At 36.9% G+C, this 23,455-nt stretch overlaps 1 protein-coding gene across 6 annotated transcripts in view; it reads left to right on the forward strand.

Moving 5' to 3' along the window:
* Nucleotides 1-23,455, forward strand: part of KCNMA1 (potassium calcium-activated channel subfamily M alpha 1) — a 412,932-nt gene that overhangs the window by 339,795 nt on the left and 49,682 nt on the right. For 5 of the 6 annotated variants that reach the window (XM_083866060.1, XM_083866061.1, XM_083866062.1 and 2 more), the window contains 2 exons: nt 11,629-11,722; nt 22,828-22,951. In XM_083866060.1, coding sequence (XP_083722186.1) covers nt 11,629-11,722; nt 22,828-22,951 — 218 coding nt within the window. Of the gene's footprint in view, nt 1-7,087; nt 7,382-11,628; nt 11,723-22,827; nt 22,952-23,455 lie in introns of all 6 variants that reach the window. The other variant, XM_083866064.1, reaches the window with a different exon arrangement.

Below are 23,455 nucleotides of genomic sequence, written 5' to 3' on the forward strand. Positions count from 1 at the left end.
TCCCAGTCACGAGATTCCCAGTCCTCTGCTTGTAGCCATGGGATCATCTGTCTGTTAAAATGTTAACATGTGGCTTTGAGCAATCCTTTTGTACTTTGCTCTGCTAGAGACAGCAGCTGGGGCTCCAAAATCGTAGTTTGTAGCTGCTTGTGACTTGGTAGGAAACACAGGCTCTGAACAGCTCTTTTCTGACACATGGGGTAACGTTTTCTGTAGCTCTTCTTCCATGTTCAGAGCAGAACACCTTGTTATAATGAAGTAACATAATTTAAAATTTAACTCGGCATATATACACTTGCCATGTTGATGAGACACTTTGACTTCCCTTATTCTCAGAAGTGCACTCTCAAAAGACAAAGTTAGTTCCCTTCATTCTGATGTTTCTCTGGAAAACAGACCCCCTTGAAAACAGACCATGTTCTGTTGTAAGTTCTACAGTTTAGGTACATCTCCTTTTCTTTGCCCTTTCTCAGAAAACACCTTTACTTTATCCAAATAGTATTCTGTATGGATATGGCATGTGCAGAAGTCATTGGGACAATTAAAAAAATGGGGGGGAAAAGTCCACTGATGCTTTGCTCTTTTTTTAACTTTTCATTTGACAGCTTTCTAATAACAGTATAATGACTTGAATAAACAATTACAGAGTGAATCATAATTTGAAAAGGCAGTGGAGAATGAAGACTAAAAATCAAGAAAATTGCGTGAAGGAATACTAAAATTTGATTTAGAAAAGATGTTCAAGGTTCAATGGACCTATGACTTAGTCTAAATATAAATTAGGATTTAATTAGGAATTGAAGTGGCTTTTTTTGTACTGTGCTAACTTGGCAGGGAAAAGGGAAGATTGTTTGTTATGTACAAACGGTGTCCTATTGTCTATATACCTCTGTATTGGAATGAGAAACCAGTTCCATGAAATCAGAAGCCTTTCTTATCAAAATCACACACACCAATGTGTGTGAAATGCTGTATATATAGGAAGGGCTTGCTTCTCATTTATGACAGCATGTACATGAGGTAAGAACAACTCCTGATCTAAACTCCACTGAAGTCAGTGTAAATTTTTTCTCTGACTCCAGTGGACTTTTAGTCAACCACAGTTTGGACAGCCTTAAACTAGTGATTGCTGAATTCATAGTAACAGAGAAATGATAATAATTGATACAGCATTCATAAAATGCTGTTCTTGAATTAAATTGGAGGAGCAAAGAAAAAATATCATATTTCTGTGGTAACCTCATGGAGTTGCTCTACCCTTAAAAATAAGTACAAATGGTGTAAACCCATAGGCCAGACCTTTTTCACCAAAAGATTCAAGTTATAAGTTTTTTGGGTTTCCAAACTCCTTTGCAGTCTATATTTCATTCTATATACAATTTATTCTAAAAGATTTGGAACTTAAAGTTTATATTGATTTCACTGAATATCAGGGCAGCCATCTTAAATTAATAACAGGATCCAGCATGGCAAGGTTCCACATTTGCTATTAACTGTCTTTTTTACAGCATTCAGGAAAAAGCAAAGATCAGGAGTATATCTGTCTGAGTTTCAGTCCTTTATGTGGGAGAAGAATTAAGACTGAAAGACCATGTATTATTAGTACAAAATTTAAGTATTGGATAGAATATATATATATAAGTATAGAAATAAAAAGGGTAAGAAGAAAAAAATAGTAGACACAATGCATTTGTTTTGAAATTTTATGTGCCTTTTGCCAAAAAGGTGCAAGTCCGGGACAAAAAGAGGGGAAAAAAAGAAAAGAAAAGAAATATGTTTTGATACGCAGTTTCAAAGAGAATGTCTCATATAAGCACCATTCAGTATTTGCAAAATGTTTTGATGATGCATTCTTGACATTCTTGGATCTTGATGTTTTATCTGCTTCAAGTGGCACACACTGAAAGTAAAAGCCAGCCTCACCTGCTTTTCTAATGGTGCTGGTGTGTAGAGATATGCAGCGTATCGTTTTGTATTAAGAAAACAGGATGAAATGCATTTCCCTGAGCTTGTAATGCACATAGAAACAAAAGCAGCAATCCTGTTTCATTTGAATTACCATTCATGACACCAAATGAACGCTGCTCCACAGATTCTAAAATTAACATTCTTGTATCTCATCAAGCACCATTATATTGTAGTTTCTAGTCAATGATTTCATTACATCTGTTACCACCAAAAAAATCAAGTAAATTTGTAAAATAAATAGTTCATTGGCATAAAATGATTTTTTAGATGATGAATAATATGGGGTGGTGTTTTCTCCCAACAAATAACAAATGTTTTGATTAAATCACATTTCAATACTATGCTAAATTCCAACCCCAACTGATTTGGCACATTTTCTTTTTTGAAGCTACCTTTGATAAGAAATGCATTACAAACTCATCAGTTTAGCTTCCTGTTAACAAAGAGACAGCAGCCGTCTGGATTATTCTAGATCCGCAGTGAAACTGCCACACTATGTATGCTCAAACTAAAGCTGTGCAAGTTTGACAAGGGGCAGATGAATCCAGGAGTTATTGTGCAGGGGTTTAAGTCTATGCGGCAGCTGACGGTTGAAATAATCATCTATACATCGCTCTGAGCTAGCTGGGGAAAGGTTGAAGCTGTATATTTTCAACATATCTAGCCTAATGGTTAATCTGTTGTCTTGTACAGGGGGTGCTGGGTGGAATCACAGCAATAGCTGACAGTTTGGAGGAATTGCTGTGGGTATTTTCAGTTGCCTGATTCACAAAGTGGTAGGTAGCAAAAAGTCTAAACAAGCTTGTCATTGAATGAGGCGAGTCATGCTCACTGTCACTCCCATCAAAAGATCTCTGGTAGCCAAAAGCTCAATAAACATATTGATTATTTGCATTTAGTAAAAGAGGGCTGCAGCTTGTGTTCACCCCCCACAACCCATGAAATCTGAGCCAGATTGCAGAATGGTGACTGCTCCTTTGGAGGTCAGCTCAGAAGATGTTCAGGAGAGAGACATCAGTTAAGTTGGGGGAAGAAATAAAATATTTCTTCAAACCAAGATAGTTTAACTGTTAGAAACGCTCTCTGTATTTCTAGTGCTGGATCTGACATATCTTCACAGTGACATGGCATTACTCACCACAGAGATTAAGGGGGTGCAGTATGAATTAGACTGAAACAAAAATGAAGTATCTGCAAGTTGACAGCTCTGGCTGATGGCTGACTATGAAGGAAAACACTGTGCTAGTGTCTGGCGAAAAACAGTGCTGAAAGCCTAGCAGCTGATAGAGATGGGGGAGGAAAAGAGCACTGGGTATCGGTGGTGGTTGTTTAGAATGTCTGGTTTTGGTCAGGATATTTTTTTCTCCTTTAAAACACATTTTCATCTTCCCTTCCAGGCAAATCATGCTGAAGCCAGTTTCAGCCATTTTGTTGAAAGCACTGTACTGGTATTCTGCCTTGTTACATTTAAATTAAAGCTCAGCCCAGTTTTAAGTTATGGCAAGTGTATGCTCACAAGGAATAAATAGAGATTGCCACAGGCATTAGTTTAACTACATTTGTTGTTTTAAAAATGTTCAGGGAGTTGCAGATTGCAATTCAAATTATCTTCATTATAATAAATAAAATGTATAGAAATAGAAACAGGCATGATTCCCTAACGCAGTCTGTAGGCAAGTATGTATTCATTGAGCTTGAAAGGGAGGTCCTGAGGGTGGGGGTAAGGAATAGGAGTATATCCAACTTCAAAATACCTTTACAATCACATTAATATATCACATTTTATACATAATTTTTTTATCTCTCTAATGGTGACAGGCTTCTTGGGCAAATTCTGTACTGCATTTATTAAATGTAGGTAGTGTTCACCCAGGGTGCAATTAGAAAATACTACAGAAAATGGAATTTCTTACCCTTACTCTACTTTTTTCCTGTTCCTTACTGTTTGCCATTCTCAAAAAGTAGTTTATAATTTGCTCTCAAAATGGCTCTCAAAATATTCTCAGGTAATAATAATGCCTTATGGATACATGACAATGTACTGAACAGTTCTAAGGAACTTTGGCAGCAAAAACAATGCAGGCCTGTGACCATTTGCATTGGAAATAAGGTCATATGTCATACTACATAAAAAGAAATTAATCTACCTGTGGCTAGAAAAATAGTCCTGTTTTAGTAGACTTGGTGTTGCTAAACTCATCCCATACTTGGAAGAAAACCCTGGTGGATTTGATGTTGCACAGTGGTACAACAAATTACCCCAATACAGACAGTTTGATTGCCAAACCTAGTGAGGCAGTGACAATATGTAAGGATGTATTTAGTTCCATGTAATTAACAGCAATCTTTGTTTCCCAAATATGTTTTCTATGGAAATCAGCCCACATAATAGTGCAAGAACCCGATCAGATTTTAAAGAAATTATTAATAAAAATCAACTGTCATTGCTGAACAGGGGGATGCTCCATAAGTGGTTTAGGTTCTGCACACTGTAGTCTGTATCTGATGTTTCTCATCCAATTGTACTGTACTGCTTAATCCAAAAGCTCCCTGCTTGTTCATGTAGTTTAGGGTGTATCCTTACAGCCCCAAGTGTATGTGTATCCACAGCTTGACAGGTTATTTACACTAAGAGTAACCAGCGCTACTCTTCTGTGGTAAAAAAAATAAAAAAAATTAAAAAAAATGTACTTTTAAGAGGAATGGAGAAAGAGATTATTACCTCTACCAAAGACAGGTCATTCAGATGTTATTCTGTAATCCTTGCTTTTGAAGATTGAGTAGAAAGACATGGGCCATAAACTGTTGGAGTAAGAAAGAGAATTGTTCTGTGTACAAAGAATTTCATCACTGATCCGCTGTGGGACTTCTTCCACTTTGATCTGAGCTCTTGTCAGAGGGAGGAAACTAGAAGTCATAGTCATGAAACCAGTAGTTAGAACTTCTAAATCTAGAATAATTTGACCAAGAGAAATTGGCGACTTGTTATGCCCATGCTCAGTAATAGTACCTGTCCACAGTTGGAAGTAAGGGAGACTAACTTAGGTTTTAAGCAGCTCAGTCTGCCTTCCTGCTGACCAATCATGGGGTGCTATTAAATATGGTGCCAAACTCCAGATATGAAGCCATACCAAAAGACAAGTTATTTTTGTTCTGACCCATGCTGTGCCACTGCAAGCACAAAATCTTGGGAAAGCTTGAGTTTGTCTGCATGGAATAAGCCATAAAACATGCACTGCTATGGAAGGTTGTTGCTTAGCAGTCAGGTCTGGTATCTGAAACCATCACTTATTGAACTCCAGAAGAGACTGTAAAAAGATTATGGTGTTTCTTAAACAACTTGATTGGAGAGTTGATAAACTTAATAGATTCTGGTCTTCTTCCATGGCATGTGAAGCTACTTTGATACAGGATATGGATTTTTAAAGATTATTTCCAGTATTACTATCTGTGCTTTAAAAATAGAACTAAGTTGATGCATATCAAGGCCTTCAAATACATGCTTGACCAGTGACATGTGCAGGGAGATAGATATCTGCTGATTTATTTTATCATCTGAAAATTGTTTCACTTGGAGGAATATCAAAAGTAGAAATACAAAATTTGATAAAAAAACCAGTAACTCTGAGGTAAAATTGATAAATTTCAAGTAGTTTATTCAGTATTTTATACATTTTATTTTATTTTTGTGGCAATATTGCTAATCAAGGATATATGTTCTCCTCTGATCATTTAAAATATATGTGAACTCTGGTGAGTATGCATTATTATTATTATTATTATTACTATTATTATAATATTTCCAATGTTAGTTCTATTAGTAAAAATCAGAATAACATTGTAAATAAGACTTTAGTTATTTTCTCACTAATTTTTCTATCTAACTCAGTCAGAATAGTAGCAAGCCATCAAAAGGTCACTGAATTGGAATGGGTGCTTTGTCACCAACCAGTTCAACCTTGCTAAAAACCTTCAAATGACTCTTGTAATTCCTATACACTTACCTTTTCCATGAGAGAGACAGATTTTGTGCTTGAAGAAAAATGGCAAGCATGGGAATGCTGTTTTCTTCTCTTTCCTGTTACCAGATGGTGTTTCTAGCTAGTGGTAAACTAAACAAAGATCCCCAAAAACATGCTGACCTCCTTAAATTCTTTGCCTCTATTCACTGCTCAATGTTCTCCATTGAATCTTTAAGGCAATTGAAACATATGTGAATAATGCTGCAAGTTTATCAGTCCACCAGCTACTCCCTACCTAAACTTCTTACTTCATTAAACATAACCAAATATACGGTCTTAGTGGCTCAATCATGTACCTTCTTCTCTATACTGTACTTACTCATTCAAAATGAAACAAGCATTAGGACAAGATCTTTATTGTGTATTTTTACCAGAAAAAACATTTTTTTGTTGGTTTTTACTAAGGGTGCCATTTGTTAGAGGTATTATTGGGAGAGGGTAGTGTTTAAATAGCCTTGATATAATATCAATGGGAGACAAAAAATCACAGTTTTAAGCTAAATCCATATTTAGAAAATTGAATTTCTTAACTTTCTTTTCAGAGGTACTGTGTATGACCTCCTGAAATATACAGTATGCGGCATGGTTGAATACTCAACAACTTTTATGTGGGTCCCTTAAAATCAGTTTAATTCCATAAGTATGCTTGCACAATTTTGAAGTGGTGACCTTATGTTTTCTATGATTCCTTATTTATTTTAATAGCAGCAGATTGCTTTACCTCCCCTGTCATTTTCAGTAGTTTCAAAGAAATAAACATTCTCCACAGATAGTAAATCTCAAAGCCCTTATCAACATGGGGGAATAAGTATTACCTCAGACATACTTACCCTAGGATGGGATTATTGCTTAAAGCTGATAATATTGTTGAATAATCCTTTTATAAGTATTCTTTTATAAAGAGTCATTTTAGAGGGGGGAAAAAAACACAACAACATAAGACAGCTGCAGGTATAAACCTTTATTTCTGCTGTTGGAACTGATACCTTAAGCTTTAATGTCTGTATTTCCACATAATATCAAAATAGATTCATGCCTGTGGTTTGAAATAATTTTTAATACAAAGAAATTAATTTAAATTTTTTCTTATTATTTAGAAGTAAAGAATGCAGCTAGATCAAGTTACCCAAAATGTTCATATCAATTCAAGAATGCAACTACTAATGCATTGATTGATGCCAAGTCCACTGAAGGAATCCCGGAACCTGTTCCACTTGTTAATAACCGTAAAGGGAGCCTCTTCCTACCCAACAACCCCTCGCTGCTGCACCTTAACTTACTGAGTTCTGTGGAACAAGGAAAATCTACCTACTGTAGATTGCAAAGGGCACTCAGCCTGCCTGTAAAATACAGCTACCATTCCCAAAAGCCTGGGTTGAACCAAGATCTCCGTAGGTAGCCCAGTAGTTGGATGCATAAGGCAATACAGAATGGTTTGTGCATGGTTTTGCAGTCTTGTTTTCAATGTGACTGTGACATTACTAATGCTCTGTTAAGTGCTTACAGATGTGAGTTTCTCCAGATGTGGTGATTAATAAGTTAATCGAGATAGCTAGTCCACTAATGTTCCTGGGTGGTTTGTGCTTTACCTTTCAAAGGATTTAATTGCTTTGAAGCACTTACATGCTAGGCAGAATGAACTCACCAGCTATCACAGTTCATGTGATGTTCAGTAACATAGATGTTATTTCAAATTTTACCTCTTTTTGGTGTCTAAAAAAGTATCCATAAACTAGTTCAGCTAGTGACCTGGGAGAGGCAGTCAAGGAGACAGTGCTGTTTTAAAAATAGTTAGAAAATAACAAAGAAAAAAGTTATGAACTTGTCCACTGGTTTGAAAGACTTTCCCTTTGTTTTGCTTTTAAAATGAAATGAGGATAAAAGTCAAGTAATATGTTGTTACAGATGTTCAACTCCACATTAAGGCTGTTAAAATTACCAGCACATCTTAAACCAATTCATGGAACATTGTCTGGAGGTTATGTCATTGAAATAATGAACACTCTTTACTCAAGAATAAGCAAACATGTTAAAGCATCAGTGTAACTTTAAATTAAACTCCAGCATAAAACTGAGTATCTGAAGCCTCATTAGACTCGCCTGACATTTTTTTAGCATTGAGTCTTCCTGAACTGCAAAACTGTTATTAGACAAGTGAGCTCTGGGTTGTTACAGCAGTACTATAAGTGTTATACTTAGGGATGTGCAAAGAAGCTCTTGAATGTTATTAGAACTCAGAGGCTGAATTGAGTTCCAAATCTATAAAACTCTGTGTCCAATTCTTGAACTTATTTCCAGTTTTCATGAGAGTGGTAAAAAAAAGTCTGCGTAACATAATATGGCTGTAGTTGATACAAATCTTGTAGTATAGAGACATAAAAAGTGGGGACTCATTAACAAAAGCAAATATACAATATCAGAATTGAGTTGTCATATATCACAGCCCCATTATTCAAACATGTTTGTCTTTCATAAGAAAAGTGAATTTAAGACTCCCTTTTAAATTAATGCAGACACAGAAACCGTGAAAGTAAAATATTTAATAACCTTACTAAAATTTTTGCTAGATCCACTTCTCTAAATAGGCAGGAAATTGACAGGAGTACCTGAAGGGCAATAAATAAATATGTTTTATATCCTATTACTACAAAGAAACCACTTGTGAGTTATCACTGCGACATTTTTGGGAACCAAGCCATAGGTAATAGTGTCCATTAGATACTATCCACATATTTCAACTTCATGTGTTCCCTTCCCCCATTCTTACAGAACTGTGTTGCTAAACTGCAAAGATTTCAATGAAAATAAAACTTGATTTTCTGTCATATGATTAATATACATCTCCTTTCATGGCTACAATGAGAATAATTGGCTTTCTTGGTTAAGCAACACACTGAGATCCCTCAGAAGGCTTTGCTAACAGGTATTAACTAGTGAGCCACTTCCACCTTGGACTTTCCAGGCAACCAGTGACAGTAGCATAGTTTGAATATGACAAGCACAAAAAAGGAAGCTTATTTATTGCAAATGCAGTACCAATAATAAGTGCAGACTAGAAAGTTACTTGTAGAAGTTGTTATTCTGAATGATTACTAGTAAGACTTTGATTTTAATTGGGCAGCAGGTTAGCAGCACTTGGCAGCAGTGGAGAACACAAGTGTTGGACCATACAAAATGATCCTTATTGTATTAACTTTCAGAATTTGAAAGGATCAGACAAGAGTTTTATTAGCTAGCTGAAAACTTGGAGAAATACTACTTTTTAATATTGTTTTTTCTCGTTCAGAGAAATAATATTATGTACAGTTGACTTGTGTTAGTGTAAGATTTTTGCCCATGGTCCTGATGGCCATGTATTTTCCTTGGACTGCTAAAATTGTATAACACTACACTTGTGGTGCCATGCTGCATCTCTGGACAAACATTCTGTAACCCCATGGTAACAGCTGGAGTGAAATTTAGTACTTTTTCTCCCAAGAGAGCAAAATAGATAATTTGTTTCTGGAGGAAAGATTTTGCATGGTTCTTGTTCATTTGATCTTTTAAGTACTGGAACTGAATATTTATATCCAATAAAGAACAAGAGAGCACAGTGGATATCTTGAAACCTATTGTCTGTGTATAGCATGCAAGTAACTTTTTGATAGAGAAGTTTAAAACAAGACTTGGTTATTTTCAAGAGAACAATTTGAAGAGGGTGCTCTGAAAAGTGCAAAGACTTGCACTTTTTTGCAATCCGAACTGCAAAGATATTACCAACAAAACATTTCTGTGCATGTTCACTTCATGGTACACATAGCTGAGTACTGAAGTGATCTAGTTTAGTACATGCAAACTGTCACAGAAAGAAAATTTCAAATTGTGTATTTTTCAGAATTTTCTGTGGGCTTATTTATCTCTCAGCCAAAGAATGGCATCTGACTAACCATCAATGAGCATTTACACTATAGGACTTTGATTTGGAAAAAGAACAAAGTCAAATGAGAAGAAAATTCCTTTATCGTTAGGGATGCTGCCCAAGAAGAGAAGAAACTTAGTGAATAAATCATTATTAGACAGTCATTGTTCTGATCTAAATATGATCTTTTACACTACTCTTTGGCACATTTATTTTGGGATTAGCTTTGTTAAGTTGCTTTTGTTTGGGGTTTTTTTTTTTTTTTTTTGTTTGTTTGTTTGTTTTTTTTTTTTTTCTTTGCAGTGCTTTCTTTGGTTGTGACTCCCTTTGTGCTAGGTGATGCCAGGTCATCTAAAAAGAGAGCAAAATCTGTCTTTTCAGGGCCCAGCCCTTTAGTCTTGACCAAGGCAAAATGAAGTTCCATAGCAGGCTTGGACAAACAGACAGACATGGCAGGCTGGCATGCAGTCAGTAATAAAATAGTGTCAGAAGAGGGTTATAGCAAAAGGTTATTGCTTCATTTCTTCACAGATAAGTCTGAGGCAGGTGACATATATCCCAGTTTTGTTGTTTTTCCTTTGTATCTTGTTGCAAGTAGTATTTTTTTTCTCAACCGCTGCTTGTGCACTTCTAATGTGTACTAAGCTCTTTAAATATAGCAGCTATTATTACTACTATACTAATGTCTTTCCTTTTGGCTTTAAAGTAAAAGCTTCCTAGGCATCAGCTATATTATCTTCTAATTAATTTTTCGGTTAACAGTAGGATGGGAAAAAAGTTTATTTTTTCTTCTTTATATCAGAATAAATTAGCATTAGCATGAACCTGAGAAGGCAGGCATGAGTTTATCCCCTTTGATAGCACATGTAAAGGTTACATACAGATTATCAAGTGCAGTTACAATCTCAAAGCCGTAAAGATTGTTAATTCTTATAGATGAGTTCTTAGGAAGCTGCACCTGTTTAAGCAATACAAATTGTGACATAAGTTATCCAAGGGTAGTTTATGACTGGCAAAACTGTAAGTGATTTTATATCTGCAAATTGATCTGTCCCTGAAAATGCACCTCATCCTCATTAAAAGATTGCATAACACATGCATCCTCTGTTATACAGGTATTGTCTCCCCACTTCCATTCAACCTCATTCTGTTCACTCCTGTTAAAACTCCGTTCTGTGAGGAGAGCAGGGAGATGAGGTCTGACTTGTGCTGGAGATCTGTGCACAATGGCAGGCTGCATTCACATTCCCGACTAACTGAATCATTGAACATCAAGGCATTGAATATTTTACATCTCTTCATGAAGACTCTGTTGTTTGGCATGTGAGGAGCGAGAAACCAACTGGTGTCTAGTTCATTAGCAAAAGCAGGCTGGCAGCTGTTATGTTGATATTGCAAATAGTACTTTATCTGTCTGGGAATACAGCAGAGCACTAATTCTATTTTTCTGTAGCGCAGATTAACTGATAATAACTCTAAGAATAACCCGAATGTGGTTCCCCCCGCCTTTGTTTTTGAAGTCTGAAACCAATTTGAACGCCTATGTTCAAAACCCTGGTATTCTTTTCTGCTTCTCCTTCAAACAAATCTCTTCAACTAACATGTATTTGATTTTTATTACTGTTGGGATGAAGTATCAGTGCGTGAATGGACATAGAGTGTGTGTTCTTTGCTACTTCACTTGTATTTCATATTGCACTCAGAGCAGTTCTTAATCTCATGAGTTCCTTATATTTCCAGTTGAAGATGAGCAGCCGTCAACGCTCTCACCCAAAAAAAAGCAGCGAAATGGAGGCATGAGAAATTCACCCAACTCCTCACCCAAACTGATGAGGTAAGACTGTAAGAAACTCATATCTTCATCTCCTTTCTTTCTTCCTTCCTTCCTCCTCTCCTCCCCCCACATCAAAAATAAGGGGAGGGGGTGAAAAAAAAAAAAAAAGATTGTTAGATGGTTTCTGAAAGGCTGAAGTATTTATTCTGTCAGCTTGTCAGCAGTTAATGATAGAGCTGAAAAAAATTCTGTCATGAAAAACAGTTTGAAAAGCTGTTTGAAAAATACATAGGCTTTAAAGTCTTAGCTGTCACCCTGTCCTGTCCATGTGTAGTTCTTAAACAGCAGTGGCACTAATGATAGCACTAACCAATCAGGGGAACTCATGTGGTTAGTTTGCCTCAGGCAATTCTCTTTTTGTTGGATTCCCTCTGAGTACTGTTTTCTGTACTTAAGGCCATATGTGAGATGTATCATCACAATCAAAAATGAACCTGAATATTACCTTCCTTTTATCCTGTCGATTGAAATCAAATTTCTGTTAATTGATTTAGACTGATGAAAAAGTCTAATAATATATGTACTTGCCAAAGCAAAGTTCAAAACTAACGCAGTTTTAGTCAAGCTAAAAGCACATTAATTATGAAATACAGGGATTTTTAAGAGGGTAGTATATACTCTAAAAGTGGGTGATGAAAACAGCATCTTGTTAGTGATATTTTCCCCTGTTGCTATGTGTATGTTATTTTACAAAAGTACTCCTTTGTATAACTATGTAGTTTCCTTTCATAGGACAAATTACCTCTAAGAGATTTGTTAAAACTAGAACTGCAACAGGAAATTGTAATCTCTTAAAATATTATGTCATTTGCATTCCATCTCAGTGTGCTTTGCCTTTTACCTGCTCAAGTCAGTCAAAATGTGATCCCATAGTAGATGGGAGTTTTCAAGGAGGCTGTTCCTACTCTCTTTTTGCATATCCTATGTTGCCAGGCTAGACCCTCACTCCATAATTGTATCCATAAATACCGTAGCAGAGATTTTCCACTCCATGTGTATGTATGTGTACACACACAGAGAGAAAAACGTAAACTTATTTACATATATAAACAGACACATTCGTGCAATTCGAGATTTATGTGTGTATAACTGTACCTGATCACAGAGGTTAAGTGAAAAAAAATTGATACAAATACATAGTTCTTTCCATAAATAAAATCTCTCATGATTTTTATTATTGACAATGATTTTGTTCCTGTAACGATTCTGGATACAAGTAGGTGATATTTCTCTTTGTATTTCAGTCACTAGGCTGGAATTTTCTTTGGGCAGTTACAGAAGCATCCATATTTGTTTATTGTCTCTGCAATATAGGGCATATTCAAGGACATAACTTCCACAAATCGTCTTCATCTCTGTTTAGACTACAGAACCAAAAGTGAGATTGATTCACGGAGGGAAAATGCACCCAGCTGTGGCTTTTTTTTTTCTTATTGACCATCTATTTCTGTTAAATGTATCATTAAAAGTTCTCTGCCTTCCTGTTAGCTCAGCCTTGCCCATATGACACTGATTTACATGCTTGTTTACAGTTTATGAGGAAAAATAAAATGAGCATACTGACAAACTTCTCATTTTTATAGTGCCAGTTGTCATGCTAGCATCGTTTTCAATTTACTTACCTTTGGACAGTCCTCTTATCTGGTGCTAATTGTTTTAACTGCTTAAAATATAAACATGGAGATTTCCCCCACTCACCTTCTCCAAGATTCTAATTTTAGGGAAGCAAAAGTAAAAAGAAAGAGAAGGAGAGAGAGAGAGAGAGAAAGAGCTGAAACATTTGGAGCTGAACACACTGTCCCTGTTTGCTATGTAAAGTATGCCTCATTTCTTTGATCTTGAGTAATAATAATTCTAGGGAGTTATACTGTTTTCATATGCTTCAAAGCTGTGTCAAAGTTTTGCTGCTTAAGGGTACTTCTTTATTCTATTGGCTCTTGGGTACTGAGATGACAGGTCCTCTGTACTAGGTGCAGGCTTTTTCAAGTCATAGCCTTCAGCAAAACATCAAATTACCAAATACAGGGTAACATACTTCTACACAAATGCCTTTCCTGTAGATATATTATACCATATATATTAAATACTTTAGTGTTACATGGTACATTTTATGTGCAATAGAAAGTGATGGTTTGAGGTAGCCTTAGGGGTACTTTTTTCCACAAGCAGAAAAAGCTAGTGTATACCGTATCAAGTATGGTTTTTACAGGACTTTCTGCCCGAAGGCCTTTGTAAATAAGTAATGATCAACAGATTGGCTGTGGGTTTTTGAAAAGCATGCCTGTGTCAGTTTGCATGATGGGGGAAGATTTTCAAAGTACAGCCTGCTTTCATTGCCTGCTGAAGAGGGACTGAGGGAGAGTAGTCGTCCTGAGCCTGAGCTGTCTGCTCAGTAGCACATCAGAATTGCTAAACACAGGTTGAGCAGTGAGTGGAGAACTTGCCAGGCTTCCAAATCCAGACATTGTTTTCTTCCTTTTCTCTGTTGCTGCTAAATTTATTCTCCAGCCCAGTGTTCGCACCCTCAGCTTCTCCCCAGACCCAACCATCTCTTCCTTTTACTCTTCATCTACACTGACTTAACTTTGGTCCAAGGTGCTAAAAAGACAAAGTGGATTGAATCAGAAGAGAGCTCTGTTAAGCTTTATTTGTAATGGTCAAACTCTTTTCTCCTCTCTGAAACAAAGGTGGCCTGTATTATCTGCTATTTCTTATCTTTGTAAATTACAGAAAGTGACAGGTACTTGCTTTCCTGCCCAGAAATCTTTAGTGTATGTCAGCTAGAAGTACCCAAGAGGTAAATCAGCTAAAGCACTGTCATGTCTGTAGCTGATATTTATCTTGGGATTTTTTTTCCCTAAATTTACTTTAAAAGCTCCCTTTTCAAGTCAGCTTTGCCCCTGTCCCACCTGCCCAGAAATAGCTGGCTACTTTGCAAATTTTTTTCTCAGCTGCAGTTTTAGATCCAGAGGATCTAGAAGGAGCCTGGAAGACAAGAAATCTGGAAGTATAAAAACAACAAAAATGTGAAAAACTCATTCAAAAATTAAAATCCAAACTGTGACTTTTGAATCATTCTGAGCAGCCCTACAGTTAAGATAATGTTGGAAATGCTGTGTAGGTTTTGGAGTCCCACAGTGGTGGAGGCATCAGGGAAGAGGGTATTATGCTATGAGACAAAACTTCATGACTTCTTGTATTGCTGGACTAGAACAGAGGATGGAAATGGCATCATACGAATTCCCTGGGACCTCAACACAAGTTGTCTCACCTGGTTAGAGAGAGGGAATTTTTGAGATTTGCTAACACATAAATAGAAATCTGCATTACCGAATATGATCCTGATAGATACATTGGAGATATCTTTTTAATGACATCTTTTTGATTACTCTACGTTACAAGAAATTACTAACTAATATAAAGAGACAACTGACATACAAATGCTCTTTGTGTACATCTCAGATGGTCTAGGCTCCCATTTGGGAAGTCACTGGTCTGACTGAATGCTGCATCACATCAAATGGCATGAGCAGAATCACTGATACAGTACTAGAAGAGTCTAATCAATCAGAAACAAATCTTTCAAATTCCAACAATACCTACAAATGCAAATTAACCAGAAAAATACTCAGCATTGTTGGTACTGTTTTTACCTATTTTACATCAGCAAAAGTCAGCCCCATTAAACCCACAAGAGCATGGATGCTTTTTTTAAATAACTGAAACTCCCACAGGAAAAAATAGATACTCCTCCTGTTAAGATGTGAACACAAGGACAATCCTATTGCAGTAAAAAGTAAAACTTAAATAGGAAATGGAAGGAAAAGGAAGGAAGACTGTGACTGGGAGAGTAATCACATATCAGGTGTCCTTCATGAGATGGAGAAGAAAAGTAGAACTGATCAATGCCTCTGATATATCATACAGCAGTATCAGTCCCTGTTCATCATCTCAGTTGCAGGTTCTGATGCGTGTTATTGATGAGCAGCTCTGTTAACTATGAGGAGGCTGTGTCGCCTGAATATCAAATAGCAAAGCTAGTTTTTTAAAAAAATGTGTCATTTTGGATTCAGAATGACCAGTAAAAATGTGAAAAGCCCTGGATATGAATCAAAAAAGGCACTTAAATGATTGTTGCTGAGCCTCAAGTCTATACTTAATGCTTTGGTAGCTGCTACTGCATGAGTGGAATACACTGACTTGAAGGAAATGTCAGCCCAGCTGAGTCAAACTACCTCTTAATGCAAGAACAAATAGCATATGACAGGGCCCAAGGGGCCTGAAGAGCAAACAAATAGTTTGTCCCTGTCCACTCTGGATGTAGTGGTGTAGTTGACATAGGCCTCTAGACAAGTAGCATACTCAGCAAAGGGTCATTATCATTAGTGTCCCTGATCACATAAGAATCAGAGGCATCAGAGGACACTGGGTTTTCAGTGTGTTGCCAAGGAGAATTTCGTAAGCCTGGGGATTTTTTTTGATCGGGGATCTAAAATAATTCCCAACCAGACAATAAAACTTGCTCAGAAACTGTCAAGACCCAGCTAAGTGACACAGAAAAAAAGTGAGCTCTTTGGCATACGTTTCCAGAAGCCTAATGAGATTATTTATCTGAAGCTGAGGAGGAAACCTCCTGTCTTTTTTCCTGAAGTTGTATATAATATTTTAAGTATATGAACAATGGCTGTGCACATTTATCTTCTCATCCACCCACTAAGCCACATACACTTAAATGTACATACACATTTCTGCTAGTGCCACTCAGCATGAATTTGCATTGCCTCTGCCATTGTAGCGCTGCCCTTCCATGAACTGAAACTGTGAGCTTTCTCATAGAAACAAGCAAAATAAAAAGTGATGGCAGATCTAGGGAAGCATTTCCTCAAGCTGAAACTGGTAAAATAAGTTGACTCTGATAATTTTCCATTACTCTCTTGAACCAATATATATTAAAGACATGAAGGTAAGGTTTGAAAAGGTGAAAACCCACTGATTAACCATAATAATGGTATATAATTATGTCCCTCAGCCTTGGAGGTTTCCATTTCCATTTGTACTCTCAAATTTATATCCAGATTTTATACAGTGCTAATATGAAATGATAACCAAGCTGCAACCCAGCAGGTATATATTAGCACAATTCACTTTTTGATTCTGCTTTACGAGTTCACTACAACCAACATGAACAACAAGAGTAATTCAGTGATTACCATGTTGCCTTACACCAGTTTTTAATATAGACTTAAATTATTTAAATGATAGATGGTAGTATCTGATTAGCCTCCTGACTTGCTACCATTGGTAGACCAGGGACTGGTAGCTTTGGTTTGCTGTTTAATTTGTCTCCTTTCCATTTCTTTGCTGAGTTGAAGGACTGACTTCTTGATCAGTAGAATGGTACCCAGGCTTCAAAAAGACTGTAGTGGGTTGATGGCTGATGCCAGAAACCCTCAAAAGCTGCTCTCTTACCTCCCTCCACAGCTGGACAGGAGAGAGAAAATACAACAAAGGGTTCATGGGTTGATATAATGACAGAGATCACTCACAAAACAGACTTTCATTACAGGTATTAATTAAATTTATTGCTAAGAAATCAGAGCAGGATAATGACAAGTATAAACAGACCTTAAAACATCTTCCCCTCACATCTTCCTTCTTCCCAGTTTTACCTCCTCCCCCCAGAGGTGCAGGGAGACAAGGAGTGGGGTTTATGGTCACTGACCACATGTAATTTTTCCTGCTGCTCGGGGAGAGGAGTTCTTCCCTCTTTAGTTGGGTTTTCTTCTCTAAAACCTGCATCCAGGTGCATCCAGGCACTGAATCCTTAAAAATTTCATTTCTGATTAACCTGCGAAAGGAAAGATCAGTGAGAGAGCGTCATTAGTGTAACACACAGAGGCAACAAATTCTCATTACAACTTAATGCCATCCACACAGGCTGCAGGGTCACGGGGAATGGCTAATGGTAGCCGACAAATGTTGGGTGTATTAGTCACAAAACATTTGCTGAATTCCATCAGACTGTCGTGACAACCTTCATAGCTAGTCCCAGCGAGCTGCTGGAGTCAGTGGAGTTTTCCTGTGACAAGCCGTCACTCTGTCTTGGTTGAGCTTTATAGCTCCAGTCAAAGCAGTCAGAGAAGATTGAAGTGACAGAGGCCCACTGAGTAAATAGTGAAACATGCAGCACATCATGAAATATTCAGCCAGGGTGTAAAAGCTCTAAATGCTTTTTCAATTATTAGCACCTGCACAGGGCGCATACATCTAACACTAACAGCATGTTAATTGCCACAATTTGTTAGGGTAGTTGTAGGAGAAATTTCGAAGGCATGAGACATTCCTTAGTGTGTCTTCAATTCCTCTCTTACCTTCAGCAAACCCACTTCTTCCTCCTAAAATTAAGTGTCTGTGTGCATACACTTGCTAAGACATACCCACAAACCCATAAGTCAGGTAGGAAAACTCAGAATTCCTAAACCACGGGCAGGGTGTCTCTAAAGACCCTGAATCTTGTGCAGGGCACTGCTAAACATCTTGTGCTCAAAATCCAGATATGTCTACCTTAGAAAGGCACAAATACAGACTCTGACAAGCACAGGTTAAAGAGGAACAGTGTTTTTCTCAGGTGTGTTTTGCGTTGACTTTATAGAAGGAGATTTTATTGGAGGACAGGATAAAAACTATCCAAGACATTGTCTTACTGATGTGTAAAGACTAAGAGATTACAGTTTATTTTCATACAACCCCAGAGTCCTCCCTGCTGGTCACACAGTATTCTAGTTCACAGTGCTCAGCACACTGAGTTCCCCTGCAGATCAGGGAGGGTATGTTGCTGTAGTTCTCAATTGCATGTGAATAATAGCAAGAGAGCTAAGACAAGGGTGACATAATACAAGAGTATGTTTAACAGTAGTCATTTAATGAGGCAGCCATTTAATCCTGAATGGTCTTTGCAGTTCTGTCCATCCCCAGTCAGTACCCAAAAGTTTCAGACTCAAAAACTCGGATTTTGCACGGGTTATAAATGTGTGCTAGGGGAGCAGTGCTCTTTAAAATGTAATGTTGACTTCCTTGCAGTAGGTTTGCTGTAAGTGGGATTTATGGTTTTGCTTTAGGCTGTTGTCTTCCAGGCAGGCTTTTTGGGTTTGCAGCTGTAGCATGGCATTTAGCATCGTTTTCAAGTTTAATTGCACATAAGTGGCATTATATGCTCTTCAAAACCTTGAAAAGATGGTATTTTGCTCTTCATTTTAAGTCATGCGTATGCAATATCTGGCATAAGAACCAGAGAAGCTATTTTTAAACTGGCATTATGGATGAGAGAAATTTAAATTTTGTTCCTTTCCTTCCATACAGACTTTACATGTCTTTTCCTAGCCAGAAGGACCAAATGCTTTGGTCATTGCAAGTCATAAAAACCAACATCTCGATTAAAAGAAATACTAGGGGTTTAATTGACAGAAAGTGCATTTCTTCTTGTCTTGAATTCTTGAATCAGAGGACTTTGCAGCCCTGGAGAACATAATGACTGCAGCATGAATATAAGCATTTCTCCAGTAACCTGCCACTGTGACTCAAGCACAGCTTGACAAAGCCATCTTCAAGGATGAGGAGGCAGAGAGGCTCTAGAAACATTCAGTCCATGATTTGGCTGTAAGGGCAACAACTTTGTGTAATGCTTTGTGTAATATAAATTTTAATGGGAAGAGGGTGTCCAAATGCCTTAGGCAGATTTGCCAGCTTTGGCCTCTCTGTGTGTCTATCTTAATTAATTTTTAGTATTTGCAAAACAGGTTTGGATTATCAGATTAATGAGGATGTATATGTCCAAAGTAGTAATACTGTTTTATCACTGTTGTGATCAATTCAGTTTTTAAATATGTAAGTCAGTGTATCTTCTGATACACTCAGTAACATCTGAGGACAAAGTTGGACCCAAGAAGCAAAGAGTTTCCAACTTCCAGAGACATCTTCAGGGGTCACTTTACTGAGAAGGAAAGAACATTAATTAAAGAGAGATTAAAATAATATCCCATAAGATTTAAATTTAATAACGCTACATATTGTGAAACAGAATTTGGCAAGTCATATCACAGAGTCCTTCTCAGGCAGTAGTCCATTATCCTGGAGTAAAAGTAGTACAATAATATCTCTTAGCATGCTTTCATGTTGTGTGTCCAATCCTGTTTGATTCCTTTAAGGTTCCCACTTGGTATACTCCAAACAGTAAAGCAGAGTCTAATCAGTTTATGATGCTGCAAATAAATGCATATATTGATAAAAAAAAACAACTAAATGTTTAAAAAGAAAAATCACAACTTGTTACCTAGAACTTCAACAGGGAGTTATATCTGATTATTCACATGCTTTGTTCTTCCCTCAGCCCACTTAGGTTTAAGCCTGAAATATTCTCATGAACCTTTGCAGAAGCTACTTTGAATGTTCTCTTAAGATGCAAAGCCCAAAAGAACTATTCTAGGCTTTAAGCACTCACACTCTAAAAATTGCCTCAAACCTCAAGGCAGCTGACCGTAATTGGATGTCAGATATCTGATACCACCTGCTTTGTTATAACATTCCTTTCAATTTGTATAATTTTTATGAATCATTTTTGGATCTGAGGTTAGAGTATTGCTAAATACTCACTTGTATTAAAGCTTCAAATCATCAATTTAATTTTAAACTTCAGAACAGAAAGGAAACGCTGATTACAAAACGTGAATGTGGCATTTTTAAAAAACTGATTTATTATAATTCCTCTGATGAAGGATAGCAGGGAAATTCCTTCCTATAATCTTCTTGATTTCTGAAAGGAAAAGAAGGTAATTTGACTGGTGAACTTTGCTTTTGGAAAGTGAACTTTTCAGTGCTCCTCTAGAAAAACTCATGAAGAAATGTTTTATTGAAGTATTGGGGGGAAAATACCCTAGCCGTGAAACAACAGAAAGAAAAACATTTCTCAGTGGAAACTCCTGAAGATTCTTAATCTTTTGGCAAACTTTCTTATTTTCAAACATATAGCTAACACATTCCATTAGAAAAAAAAAATAGATGGGACAGAGCAGCACTAAATGTTGTCTGAACATTAGTACAGCCTTCAAATGGAGGTGTGTTCATGGCTGCAGATCTTATTGTACCACCTGCAACTCTGAGCAGGTGGGGTGTGCCCAATGAGCAGCATCTCAGTCAGCTCTCAATCAAAACTACCATGGCTGCATCTTACTGATGGACAGAGGGAGAGAATGCAGAGTCTAGATATTTTTCTAGAAATTAAAAAAAAAGCCAACAAAACAACAATTGAGCCCCACAACAAACCCCTTTGGGTTCGTTGCTTTTTCATCTCTGCGTCCTACAAAAGAGGGAACACATTTATTCAAGGCCTGTCATTATTCAACTTGGAGTAGAATCAGAGACTCCAGGTAGTCCACTAGGGCTTCTCTGCTGTCAGTGGGTTACAGTGAAATCACTGAACTGTACCCCTATTGAGAGAATTTAAAAACTTTGAAAACACAGTAGGGTTTTTTCCCAGATGAGTCTGACTTACGTCTTTGCCATGTAGGGCATTGATTGTCTTAAAGCATCAGAAGATTCTGGTTTAAATGGAACATTGTATTAATAGTTTCTCAACGTTTTTGAGCCACTTACTTTAGAGTTGACCCTGTCTGAGTGAAATGCATGGGAATTTTCCACTGATTTCAATTGATTCGTAATCAGTGGCTATGAAATTACACTAATTAATCACCCTGACTGAATTTGAGATCATACTTTTCATAGGAATACAAGCGTTGGTTGCGTGGTAACTTAGCATACCATGTTCAAAGTAAATTAACCTGTATCACACACTGTTCAAAGGCTGCTTTAGCAGTCCATGCAGTAGAAGGGGTCTCACCACAGCATGCTGGCTGAAATGCTTAAAAAGCAGGAAACTTTCCTATTTTAAGAGGTCAAACAATATGGGCATTTCTTTAACAGGCTTCAAATGGCAAACTGCTTTAAAATTTGAATACCTGTCTCAGAGTACTTAGCATATTCTTACATTGCAAATACTTTCTTCTTTGAAATGTTACAATTCTTTAGCAAGATATTTCAAGCATTCATGAGAAAAACCTGAGGTAAAGACTGCAGCTTTCCAGACAAAGCACTATTAAATCATAGTATTATGATTTTAGGGTCAGTTTACCTTGTACCTTGTGAATACTATTCTGCTAATGCTATTGTATAATGCAGTCACTTAGGGGTCTTCACCAGCACGTGAGAGTGTTGGAGTCACTTAGTACTTAGCTTAATGTTTGATTTTAGCATATAAATTAAAGAACTCTTTGTGTCTGTGCTTAGATGTAGCTATGTAGCTGGAGAGCAAGTTCATAAAAATGTCTTTCATTTGCTTCTCCTTTGAGAAGCCTTGTGCTTTAAAATGTTGTCGCAGAAACACTTAGAAGGTTATCACAGGTAGAGTTGTCAGAGAAAATGGACATTGTTGTTTGGTATTAAAATCATGTATTCCAGATGTGGGCATTTGTTAGTCAGTCTGCTCTAAAATGACATACTGTTGAATCTTTAAAGGGCTTCAGTTTGGGAAAGCAAAATATGATTGGGCAAATTGCTAAAATATTTAAAGTGCAGCCTGTTAAAGCTTTTACTGTGAAGAGCATCACGTCAGAAGTTGTATGTGGTAAAAGCAAGTAATTGGCTTTCCATACTTATGCCATTCAGTCAGCATGGGGCTCTGTTCCTATCCCTTCTACTTCATTGCAGATGCCTATAGGAACTTGGATATGTATTTCAGAGGGGCAGGACTGGAAACAAAAAAAAACAACTTACATGGATCTGATGGTGTCAGAAAACCCTATTTAAAATCAAATGTTTATTGGTATAGAAGAGGATAAAAAGTCATTGAAACGGCACCCAAAATTTAAAAATTAATCTTTTTGTTTATATCCAGGTCTTGTTTAAAAATGTCTTTATTGAAAGCATGTCAAAGTATAAATACATTTCATTTTTTTAATTTTTTATCTCTCTTTGTACACAGCTCTTGGGATATCTTTCCATCCATAATTCATAGTATTTTCCATTTATGTTGTCCTCAACTTGTTTTTCCCCAGGCATGACCCCTTGTTAATTCCTGGCAACGAGCAGATTGACAATATGGATGCCAATGTGAAAAAATACGACTCTACAGGGATGTTTCATTGGTGTCCAGCCAAAGACATCGAAAAGGTCATTTTGGTAGGTATTGATGATAAGTTGTGTTTGAAAAGAGGTTATTTAAACCATAGAACTGATGTTTAATGGATAAAAAAGTTAGTCTCTACTGTCACAAAATCCGGTGTATTGAAATCAGGAGCACAGAGTGATGAAACTGAAGCTGAGATTGTGGTTAAAGAATTTTGCTTACATAAATCTTTATACCCAGTGCAACAATTAAAATTAATCCAGTGTTGGGAATTCCTTTTTCATAAATTGAAATTTGTGTATTTGGTTTAAATCTTTAGAGGATTAAGATTAGAAATACGTAAATGCTTACATACCCCCCTTTTCTCTTTACACAAGGCAATAATGACTCTAATGCAAGCAAGTGTAGTTTTGACTTACCTCTTATTTATTGATGTCTTATTAATTATTGTTAATTGATTTTTTTATTAATTTTGCTCTCTTAGAACTTCCCTCTCAGTTCCCAATATTTCAAGATGCCCAAATAGGCCAGAGCAAGTAGTGCTCCTGCTCTGACTC

Source organism: Zosterops lateralis (assembly GCF_965231275.1).
Source record: "Zosterops lateralis genome assembly, chromosome: 8".
NCBI lineage: Eukaryota > Metazoa > Chordata > Aves > Passeriformes > Zosteropidae > Zosterops > Zosterops lateralis.